This window comes from Phocoena phocoena, chromosome 19 (genome assembly GCF_963924675.1).
Source record: "Phocoena phocoena chromosome 19, mPhoPho1.1, whole genome shotgun sequence".
NCBI lineage: Eukaryota > Metazoa > Chordata > Mammalia > Artiodactyla > Phocoenidae > Phocoena > Phocoena phocoena.
This window is the reverse complement of record NC_089237.1, coordinates 47920625-47931916: the sequence shown is the minus strand read 5'-3', so window position 1 is coordinate 47931916 and position 11292 is coordinate 47920625. Positions and strand designations below refer to the sequence as shown.

General features: G+C 53.6%; 1 protein-coding gene across 1 annotated transcript in view; it reads right to left on the bottom strand.

Moving 5' to 3' along the window:
- Positions 1–3493: 3493 nt before the first annotated feature.
- Positions 3494–11292, bottom strand: part of RAP1GAP2 (RAP1 GTPase activating protein 2) — a 204284-nt gene continuing 196485 nt past the window's right edge. Inside the window, exons 19-23 of the mRNA XM_065898044.1 lie at positions 10709–10827; positions 8095–8208; positions 7727–7838; positions 7335–7461; positions 3494–3582 (exon numbers count right to left, since the gene is read on the bottom strand). Coding sequence (XP_065754116.1) covers positions 3494–3582; positions 7335–7461; positions 7727–7838; positions 8095–8208; positions 10709–10827 — 561 coding nt within the window. The remainder of the gene's footprint in view (positions 3583–7334; positions 7462–7726; positions 7839–8094; positions 8209–10708; positions 10828–11292) is intronic.

Here is an 11292-nt window from a genome sequence, read left to right as displayed (position 1 = left end):
CACACCCAGCCATCCTGGCCACTGGCTCAGAGGCAGGGGGCAAAGCCCTCCCAAGAGGTGGGGCCTGCAGGGAGAGCAACCAGAGCAGTGGGGGAAGGTGGCTGTAAGGTTCTCAAGTCGGACAGAATGGAGACAACCTGAAAACCCCAGAGGACCCCCAGACCACGACAAACACAGCACAGCACAACCACCAGGCAGCTGTAAATACCAGCTACCCAGAGAAGCGAGCCAGAACCTGGAACAGTTTTTAAAGAAATGCAGTTTGACCTTTCAAGTTCCTTCAGAAACCCAGCCAACAGAACGCCTCCAGAATCTGCAGGCCTAGCAGTGGTGCCGCTACAGGGATTTTTAATAAAAGCTAAACAGACATTTGTTGACCTTCTAACTAGAATAAATCTTACCGGACTAGTACTTTAAGCAAACACATTTCTAGCATGAGGGAAGAGGTCCACCCAGCCTGTAAATAGGATCCCACAAAGTCCACGTGAGTCGGGGATGAAGGATCAAGGTTTTGCTCTAAAAGCAAAAACAACAGGGAAATGGTCACATCAGTCAAAAACAAGCGTAACATTTCTATGTCTTGCCTTGGGAATAGGCCCAGATCCCAATGCAAATAAAGCATTTGGTTGGAAATCCTTGTCCTCTGCTCAGTAGAGCAGGTGCCCAGCCTGTGTCACCCTGGCAGCCCCGAGTCACTAAGGTCCCATACACGCTTGGAGCTGTAGCACCGCAAGGGTCTGCTCTTCAGACTCTGTTTAACTTGGAGGATACCTCGCCTTAAACCCCACCACGGCCAGTCAGCAGAAATGACCTGCCGCACTGCAGACTCAGATGGGTGAGAAGGGAGGAGGGGCCACTTCTTAGAGAGCAAGCTGGCTCAGCCCAGCCACAGGCAGTGCCTGAAATGCACCCAGCTGGGACCCAGGTTGCAGGAATCCCACCGATGTGACAAATGCCTACGGACTCCTTGTGGCAGGAGAGGGGAAGAGAAGGACTTAGAGATGGGGGGGGGGGGGGGTGGAGGGATCAAGCCCTGCTAGGACCAAAGGGCTTGGTAGCTGGAGAGAGCCCCCCAGAGCACTGGGCCCCCCGCAGAGGCCAGGCACATAAACTGCAGAAGGACACCACCCCTTCCCACACCTAAGATCTACACCCACACATGGCCCAACCAACCTGACCAGTTGTCCCTCACATTTCAGATCCTGCCCAGAGCACCCCCATTAGCAAACAGAGGGTAGAGGCCACTTCTCAGGTCTGTTTCTTAGGGGGCCCACCTACCCCTCTCTCAGGCTCCCGCCTAAGTGGGTGGGCTGAAGTAACTCTCTACATCTCCCACGAACCTCCACCACCTAGGATCCCGGCCTAGCCCTGGGCCCTGAGGCTTTCCTCGGCCAAGTGCCCGGGACTTGCTGCTGGCTCTTCCTGAATGCCTTCCCACTCCCGTTGCCCACCCCTTCAAGGGAAAGACTGATGGCTTCTCCCACCGCCACCACATCAGGAGCCTGTGGGAAATGAGGACGTCCAGGAAGAACCCGGCGCCCGCCCCCGCTTACCCGCAGCCGGGTCTCAGCTTCAACCGGCCTCGTGGCTCAAGATACACAGGCAGCAGGGACAGAGGCAACCTGGGCCTGATGTCAGCAGATGGATAAGAAACTCCCAGCACAGAAGGAAATAGATGTTTGGGAGCTCCAGACATGTGGGAGCGGCAGAACCGACTTCTATCAGGACACCTTCGAGGATGGCTACAAATCTGGGTTCCTGGAAAAATGGTCCCTCCGCCACCATTAAATGCATTTGCTGTGGCTACAGCCTCCTTCCTGCCATGTCCAGGACACGGTGCTGCCCACCTCACCACTCTCTCTACTTCTCTGGACTCTGACTGGTACCCAGATCCCCCCTTGCCCAACTCGCTCCCCTGCAGACAAAACAAGATGACAAATGACCCAGACACACATCACATCAGGCGGTCAGGAGCAGGGGGGCCTGGAGGAAAGAGGCCTTGTCCAGACAGGGGGAGGCGCTGGCAGGGATGGGCAGGGCTGTGGCCAGGTCAGGACACTGGGACAGACAGCTGGTCTGGTGGGCAGGTGGCCAGTGGAGAAGCAGGCCTGTGACGCTCAGAGTAGTGGACGGCACCCCCAAACTGCTGGAATAGGAGCCTTCTCCAAGACAGAATCGGGCTTCCCTGGAAAAAACAAGGAGAAGGGAGGTGATGACCAAATAGTAGGTAAAGGAAGAGAGGAGACATATGTGCCCATGGCTACATATTCTTAGGATGGGAGGCTGCCAAATACAAGGGTGCAGACTTTCTACAGCCCGAGAAGTTGGGCAGAAACATTGCTTTGGTGAACCAGACATCTGAAGTACATGATGGGAGTCGGAGTGAGTGTCAACATTCCCATTTACATAGATCAGGGTTACATAATATGGGCTCAGCTGTGCCCCTCCCCTTGGTTCCAAATGTGACTCACACCCCTGGGAGCCCCATGGCAGGGAGAGGGCTGGGAAGTCAGAAGGGTCTCTAGTAAGTGCCCTAGCAGGAGGCCAGGCCTTGGTGGTGGAGTGCTGGACCCATGCCCTGCTCTGCTGTAAACCTCACGCACCCCTGGCTGGGGGCTGGGAGCAGGGTCCTCCCTGGGCTCATCCCGCACAATATTTAGGGGACCAGAGCATCTCTGGACGCACAAGGAGGACACATCTCAGCCCAGAGCCCTGGCCAAAGACACAAGGAGGGAAAGGCTGCCGTAACAGGGAGGCAAGGGGGCCAAGTGAGGAAGGAGGGCTCTGGGCTGCTGCCCTCTGCCTGCTGGAACAAGCTCCTGTGGGGAAGGTAGACCCACTCAGCGAGTCTGCCCCAAGCCTATCAGGCAAACCTTCCCATCGGCACCCGAGACCATCTGCCCTCTTCCCCATCTAGAGCTGGGCCCCATCACAGAGGCTCCAGGGAAGAGGTGACTAGCCCACCCGGTGGTCAGGATCTCTCTGGCCATTCTCACATTATCAGTCCACAAGTGCCCCGATCTTAGTAACACACCCTCCCTTGTGGCCACAGCAGGACTAACACCTGACCCACCTTTGACAAGCGAAGGACTCCTCTTTCACATTAGTGACCCTGTTTCAAGAAAAATCCGTATGAGAGTTTTAAATAACTAGACAACATAATCCCCACCAACTACAGCTTCTGTATATTCAGTGCTCAGCTCTCTGGAGAGCCCAGGAAGGGACATGAGACCCCAGGAACAACAGTTCCTAACTGGAACCTGCCTGTGTCCAAGGGTGTGGCTCTAACACAGGAAGCATGGCCAAGGTGGCTGGCGAGCCCCAGGCTGATGCCTGCACCGTGCGGGAACCAACGGCACCCCCAGATCTGACCAGGGCTTCTCCCCACCTCCCCCCATGTGAGGTGTGAGGCGCCCTCTTCCTCCACCCCCAGGAAGGATGGCGGAGGCTGGAACATGGGAGGTGGGAGGCTCCCCCTGCTACCCTCACACCCCTAGATCCTCACCGCACTGGAGCTGGCATGGCTGAGCTTATCAAAGCGGAATTTCAGGTTTGACCTCGGGGAGTTTCTGCTTTTGACATCTAGGAAAAAGAAGGAAGCCCTGAGAGGAGGTGGGGCTGCAGAGGTCACTGGGGCTCCAGGGTGGGCGCTGGATACGGAGGCCAGGAGAAGGGGGGCCTCCTCTCCACTAGGCACTTTAGCTGACCTGCACCGATTCACGAGAGCCAACTCTCAAATTTTCAGAAATGTTGTGAGCTGGTTGTTACCCATAGTTATTTTTTTTTAATTATATAAACTTACAATTAAACAAATTATATTCCCCAAAGGTAATAAATACTCAGAAGTTATCATTTCCTAGTTATTTCACTACATTTTACTATTATTTATTCTCCCAAGGTTATTTACGTCTATTATATCTGTCCGGTAGTACTTCCCAACTCCATGTCACATTGGGCGCTTGAGATCAGCCAGGAGTACTCACACCAGAGAAATCAGCAACTGTTATAAATCAGAGCTTGAATAATTGTTTTCTTGTCTAGACTTAAGAAACTCATGGAGAAAACGTTAATAATATAGATCAGACTTGAAAATGTGTTTGTCTATAGCCATTACATTGTGAATGGCACAAAAAACTGAGAAAATACTCTTCCAGTATTTGAAAACTATTATCTGATTCAGCAAAGAAGTTGTTCACATCCCTGACAAAATAATATCAATCATCATTCATGTCGGAACTACACTTGTTCGTCATTTGGAACCTTGCGGTGTCTACGGATACAAAGGTTGGGCAAATATTAGTAAAGGTGCTTTGTGAGAACCAGTTGGCTCTGTCGACTTATAGTAAAGAATATTGTATGTTTCGTTCCAGCTTATCCTTCCCCCCTCCCTGTGTCCTCAAGTCCATTCTCTACATCTGCGTCATTATCCCTATCCTGCCCCTAGGTTCTTCAGAACCATTTTTTTTTTTTTTTAGATTCCATATATGTGTGTTAGCATACGGTATTTGTTTTTCTCTTTCTGACTGACTTCACTCTGTACGACAGACTCTAGGTCCATCCACCTCACTACAAATAACTCAATTTCGTTTCTTTTTATGGCTGAGTAATAATATTCCATGGTATATATGTGCCACATCTTCTTTATCCATTCATCTGTCGATGGACATTTGTTATAAAGCAGAAACGAACACACCACTGTAAAGCAATTATACTCCAATAAAGATGTTAAAAAAAGAATGTTGTATATTTTATCATTATTTATAAATTGTGTGCTTCAGATCCTTTATATCAGTAAAATTTACAGTAAACACATACGTGTGTGCATGCGTGTGTGTGTGCGTGCGTGTGCGTACGTGTGTGCGTGCGTGTGTGTGTGCGTGCGTGTGTGTGTGCGTGCGTGTGTGCGTGCGTGTGTGTTGTGTGTATGTGTATGGTGGGAGAGCCGGTTGTTAAACATTTACCAGCATACCACTGGCTGGGGGGCCCCTTGGCTTTCTGATTTTCCTCTGGCTGAGAGAATCTACAGCTCAGTACCCTCCACCTGCAGGCTGCTGGTTTAGTCTTGATGCTTCATGTTCAAGGGTTCCACTCAGCACTAGAATTACCTCTCGGTGTGACCCACCAGCCCCCCTCAGGGCCCCAGGGAGCCCAGGTGTGAAATGACCAATGACCAGGGCATCAGAGATTATGGAGAATCAGATGTCAGGCCCTCCCAGCCATCTCCCTCTCCTTGGCCCTGTCTCTCCCCCTAAAACAGGTTTCCAGATCTCCGCAAACCCACCCCGGTCCTGCGGGTACAAAGCATAACTCCTGTGGGGCTGGGGGTAAGAGGCAGCTCCTCAGGGTTAAATACTCCATAGGGGGTGGGGTCGCAATAAGCACTGGGCAGGTGTTACAGACCTGTTGTAGGTCCCCTTCTGCCCTGGGTGACCTTCAGCAAGTCATACTCTAAACCTCCTTTTACTTGAAACCTTATTTATTTTGATATTTATTTAATACTAAGTCAGAGCCAGGCTTGATTATAGATTCTTTCATTCTTTCAATATTTAATTAAGCCCCGTTAAAAAAAAACAACCAGGGAATTTGTATTACTACCCCACTTTACAGATGAGGAAACTGAGGTTCAGAGAGGTGGGGCTGCCAATGGTGCACCAGGATTAGAACCCAGCTCCACAGCTGACCAGCCACGGCGGGGGTTGCCGTACTACACAAGCCACTGTTTGCTTGTGAACCAGGCCTTCCCCTTATCCCCAATATCACATGTCGCCTTTTGCCAACATTCCTTCACCATGAGAACCCCAGAAGCACTGTGGCTTAAACCACCCTGTGGGCCCACTGGCCCCGTGTTTCTATTATTTCGATTGGAGCTCCTCAACCTCAGCCTGACATTTTGGGCCAGGTCGTGGGGACTGCCCTGTGCACTGCGGGATGCTTAGCAGCATCCCTGACCTCTGCCCACTAGATGCCAGCAGCACCCTCCCTTCCCCCAATCATGCAAATCAAAAATCCTCCAGACACTGCCAAACGTGCCCTGGGGAGCAACGTCGCCCCAGTTGAGAACCACTGATGGCACTACTGCTTTATTTTCGTTGTGTAACAAATACTTAGGTTAGCAGCTCTAAGGCTCTTATAAGTCTCTCTTTTACTCTTCACACAACCAACCATACGAGGTAGAAACTAGTCCCCTCCCTCCATTTTTCACGTGGGGAAACTGAGGCACAGAAAGACTCAGTAACCTGCCCATTGGCTCATCACTAGTAAGTGGAAGATCCAGGATTTGGACCCAGCCTCCAGAGTCCTGCCCCATACTATGCTGCTCTCCTCGAGGGCAGGACCAAGGCTCTGATTTCCAGGCACCCCCAACACCCAGTGGTGCCTACAGCACATGTCCGCTTGGATGCCCCTCAGGCTCCAACCCCTCGCCCTCTCCCCAGAGCTGGCTCCGCCTTCTCTGCCCGACTGCAGGGATCACAGAACCCTGAAAGGCCCGGACTCCTTGCCTTCCTTGAGCCCCCACTAGTGAGCCTGTACATCCCTTGAATCCACGTCCTTCTCCCATTGCCCCAGACAGCCCCCCAGATCCATGGCCCTGTCACCCCTCACCAGCCACTGTGGCCCCTCACTGCTCTCCCTCCCTGTGCCCACTCCCCAGCAATCCTTTCTGTTCAGCCAGCTGCAGCCACCAAAACGGTCTCTCTCCTTCCGACGGCGCTTCTATACCTAAAGGACCTTCAAAGACTGAAAGCCCCCCAACGGCTTCCACTGCTGGCAGGATAATGCAAAATGCTCACCAGGGTCCCTGTGGCAGCCCCAGCCTGTGGTCCTAACCACTGTCACCTCTCTCACGGGTCCCCTTCCGTGCACTCCAGCCGCACTGAACCACGTGCGTGTCCAGAACACAGTCTCTGGATTCCCCCCAGGCCTTTCTACTGTGGCTCACTCTGTCCACCTGCCACACTCTTCCTACCTCTTATCTCTGTATTATCAGGATGGTCGCTGTGACCAAGGGGCCCTGGGTCGGTGATGCGGTGAGGCGAGAGGTCAGGGAAAGAGCCTCAGCTTTCCAATCACACAAGCCCAGCTCCTCTGGCAAATCACTGCACTCTCTGAGCCTCAGTTTCCCCACGAGTAAGGAGGGGATGAGAACACAGGCCTCTGAAGGGTGATGAACCGATGCGGTGAGCTGGCAGCGCTGGAGGCCCTAACACTTCGGGGCTGGAATAGAAACAGGCCAGTTCCGCGTGCCTGGGGCATGTGCCCCAGCAGCGACGGCCAGGCCGCAGCGCCGCCTCCGCTGGGCGCACGGTGCGCACCGCCCGCAGGACGCCACTGACCTGTCGGACTCCGGCTCATGATGACGGGGGTGGCGGCTGCCCCCAGGCTGGGGCTCTCGCTGCTTGGGGACGGGCTGTAGACAAACACCTCCTGCTTGAAGGGAGAGGTTGTGGACGGCTGGCTGCTCTGGGGAGAGAGGCTGGGCGAGTGACGCAGCTCCACCCTCGGCAGCCTGGGACAGGCAGCCGTCCACTGCCCCACCCCGGGCGCTCCCAGAGGGTGGCGATGGCCGACTGGGCCCTCTCCTGTTTCCACGCTTCCCCTTTTATCTGCGGAGCCTGCAGGGGGCTCTGCCCACAGTAGCTATGTTAATGCACGGGGCGGTCTCCGGCTGGGCCCAGGGTGTCCCCCCCAGACCCCGCTCCCCAGCGTTGGACGCGGCCACACCTACCCCACTGTCACACTCCTCCATGACCTCGCCCTCCCCGGCCGTGCTGCTGCTTGTGCTGGAGGAGGAGCGGGAGATGTTGGCTCGGCCATTCTCCTTCAACTTTATGAAGGGCCTGCGGGGGAACAGGAAGGCAGGCTCTGCTCACACTCCGAGACCCCGGCCACGGCCCTCCCGGGACTGAGGACGAGGCAGGCCCAGCAGGCCTGAGCTCGCCCACCAGCAGCCCCCCGCGTGCACCTGCTGGTGGACTTTTGCGTTCCGGAGGGTTCCCAAGGCAAGAGACTCCGACTCTCAGCTTGCCTGGAGCAAAGCAAATATTCCCGGCCCCGGTGGCTAAAGCCAGCCCCTCCCCACCCCCACTCTCTTACTTCTCCTTGCTGGGGCAGATTTCCGGAGAGCTGGGATTGGATGAGGTCTCAGACTTTATCTCCTGAGAAGAGTGTCCGCCCTCTGGGGTCTTCGGGTTGCTGGATGCACTGTCGCTGAGGAAGTGAGGAGGAAGAGGAGTGAGGCCCTGGGCCCAGCCCCCCACGCACCCCCAGCACTCGGCACCATGGGGACCTGTGGGGCATAGTGGCCGTCAGAGCACGGCCACCGGACCTCCATTCCCACCCGAGCCCCCCTCAGACACTGCAACAGACAACAGAATTCTCTGCTCCATCAGGGGTTACTCCAGGCTCCTCGGTGAGAGTCAACACCTATCAAGCAAGAGTCCTGGTTGATGTCCCTGAACCCAAGTCCACCCCCCACCCAAGCTGGCCATCCCACCCAGCAGAGCTCCAGGTCAAGGGCAGGCCACAGAGGGAATGGAAGGGGTCTGGGACCTCCACCCAACAGGGAAACAACCCAGTACACATGGGTTCCTCAGGGTGCTGGCCAGGCCACCCACTGCTTAACTCCAGGGGACACACTTCACAGACTGTAAAATGAACGCTCTGGATCCGGCCCTTGTGCTGGGACGTGGGCCACTCTCGGCCCGGGGCTCCAGGGGTTCCTCCTCCTCTAGTTTACCAAAGACCATGCACTGACACCCACTGTTTAGCCGGTGCCCGCTGCTGGGGACATGATGGGCCTGTCCTCAATGCACTTCTATTTTTATAACAGCTTTATTGAGATATAATCCACATACAATTTGCCCATTTAAAGTATGCAATTCAATGGTTTTTAGCATATCCACAGAGTTGTACAACCATCACCATGATCTAATTTTAGAACATTTTAGTCCCCCCTAAAAGAAACTCTGGACCCACTCACAATCACTGCCCATTCTCCCCTCCCCCTGGCCCCTGGCAACCACTTGTCCACTTTCTGTCTCTATGGATTTTCCCATTTGGGACATTCCATATAAATGGAATCATACGATGTGGTGTGGTCTTTTTGTGACTGACTTCTTTCACTTAGCATAGTGTTTTCAAGGTTCATCTATGTTGTAGTAGGTATCAGTACTTCACTCCTTTTTGTTGCAAAATAATATTCCATTCTATGGATATACCACATTTTATTTACCCACTCAATGAGTGATGAACATTTGGACTGTTTCCACTTTCGGCTATTATGAATAATGCTGCTGTGAACATCTGTGTGCTAGTTTTTATGTAGACACATGTATTCTTTCTCTCGGGTACATACCTAGGAGTGGAATTGCTGGGACATTTGGTAACTCTCTGTTCAACCCTCTGGTGAACTGCCAGACTGTTTTCCCAAGCAGTTGCACCATTTTACATTCCCACCAGCTATGCATGAGGGTTCCAAATCCTCCACATCCTTCCCAGCACGTGTTATTATTTATCTTTTTGTTTTATAGACACCCCAGGGCCAAGAGGTGCCTCAATGCACTTTTAATGAGGTTGCTAATGACCTCCTAATTGTCAACCCGAGCAGGGGTTTGGGTCATTGAGCTAGACTTCTCTGCGTGCCTGACACAGCTGCCCCTCCCTCCTGGAACGCCTCCTCTCCTGGCCTCTAAGATCCACCCCCTCACCCCTACACCTCCAGGCTCTCTCCTCTCTCATCTTCTTCCCAGTCTTCTTCACCGGCTCTTCTCTCTCCACTTGCCCTTAAACGCAGGTCTTCCCCAGGCATTCTATACAACCCCCTGTGTGGTTGTATTCCTTGGTCCCTCTCTAAACACCACCTCCACCCCCAGGGATTCCCATCTCTTCTTCTCCAGTCAAGGTCTCTCTCCTAAGCTCAAGACCTGCAGTTCTGACTACCCCCAATTCTGCCCTTCTCTCGTGGGGGGCCCACAAAGACTCACTCACATGTACAGGTTCCAAACAGCTTTTCATCCCCCTCCGTAAACCTGCCCCTGGTCCTGCACGCCCAAGCTCAGGGGATGGGGCCATCCAGGGCTGCAGACAGACAACTTGGAGGCCTGGACATCAGCCTAAAAGCCTCCCTTTCCCTCACAAGACTGTAAGCTTCTGGAAGGCAGGTTTGCATCTTCTGTAGCTCTGTCAGAGCACTGAGCCCAGCACACGGCAGGCACTCAGCAATGCTGCTTGCCAAATTAAATGACAAGAGGGCTCAGTGATTAAAGGATCAGAAAGTCCATTAGCTGGAACTGGTTAAGTATGATGCAATATGAGAGTTGCTTTAAAAAAGAGAGAGAGAGAACATTCTAGAAGCCCAGAGGAAAGTTTGATGAACTCTGCCTGGTAGAATCAGGGAAGGTTTCCATAAGAGCGGACATTTGAGTAAGCACTGAAAAAGGAGGCAAAGAAAAAAAAAGAATCCAAGCAATGTTTCTAGTTTGGGTCAAAAGGCAACAAGGACAACTTTGGAAAGTCCCATGCAGAGACCAGGCAAATGTGCCTCGGTGGATAAGGAGCTGAGTGGGTGACGGGGGTGTGCAGGTTCCTGGAGGAGGGAACAGGGTCAAAAGGAAGGCATCTCCTGAACCTACACAAAGCCCTCCCCAAAGATGGCACCTGACGGCTGCAGCAGTGGTGAGAGCTGACAACCCCCACAAGGCACAGTTACCATCGTGTCCGGCTGTCCCCTTGGCCTTCAGAGCCCGTGTGCAGACGGGGGAAGAGCCCCGACCTCCGCTTGATGGGGCTCCGTGACTGGTTCTTCGCTGTTGCCACTGCCACCGGAGGCTGTCAAAGAAACCGCCAGAATGAGTGCTGACCACACCCCCAAATGCAGCTCTCCTTCCTCTCAGCCCCCTTTCTGGTCTACAATAGGTCCTGCAATCCCCAGCTGGCCTGGAGGAGATCCCAGAAAACAGCGAGCCAGCCAGGAAGGTTGGGATCTAGTAATGGGATCTGGGACCCTAAGATTCAAGCTACCTGCAGCATGTTTTCCTGGGTTCTTGAGCCAAACCTCATGGCCCCAGGTAACAATCTACCAAAGACCAGAATTCTTGGAGGAACATGGGGTCGGGGCCACCCTAAGGAGAGCCCTGCATATTTATAAGGACAGGATGACTCGGGGTCACAGACTGAGAACCACAAAGCTGAGAGCCCAGGGAGAGACCAGGTCCAGCCTCACGCTTTACCAACGAAAAAGCCGTGGAGCCGAGGGGCAAGGGGCGAGGAGACTCGGCCAAGGTCATAATAGCA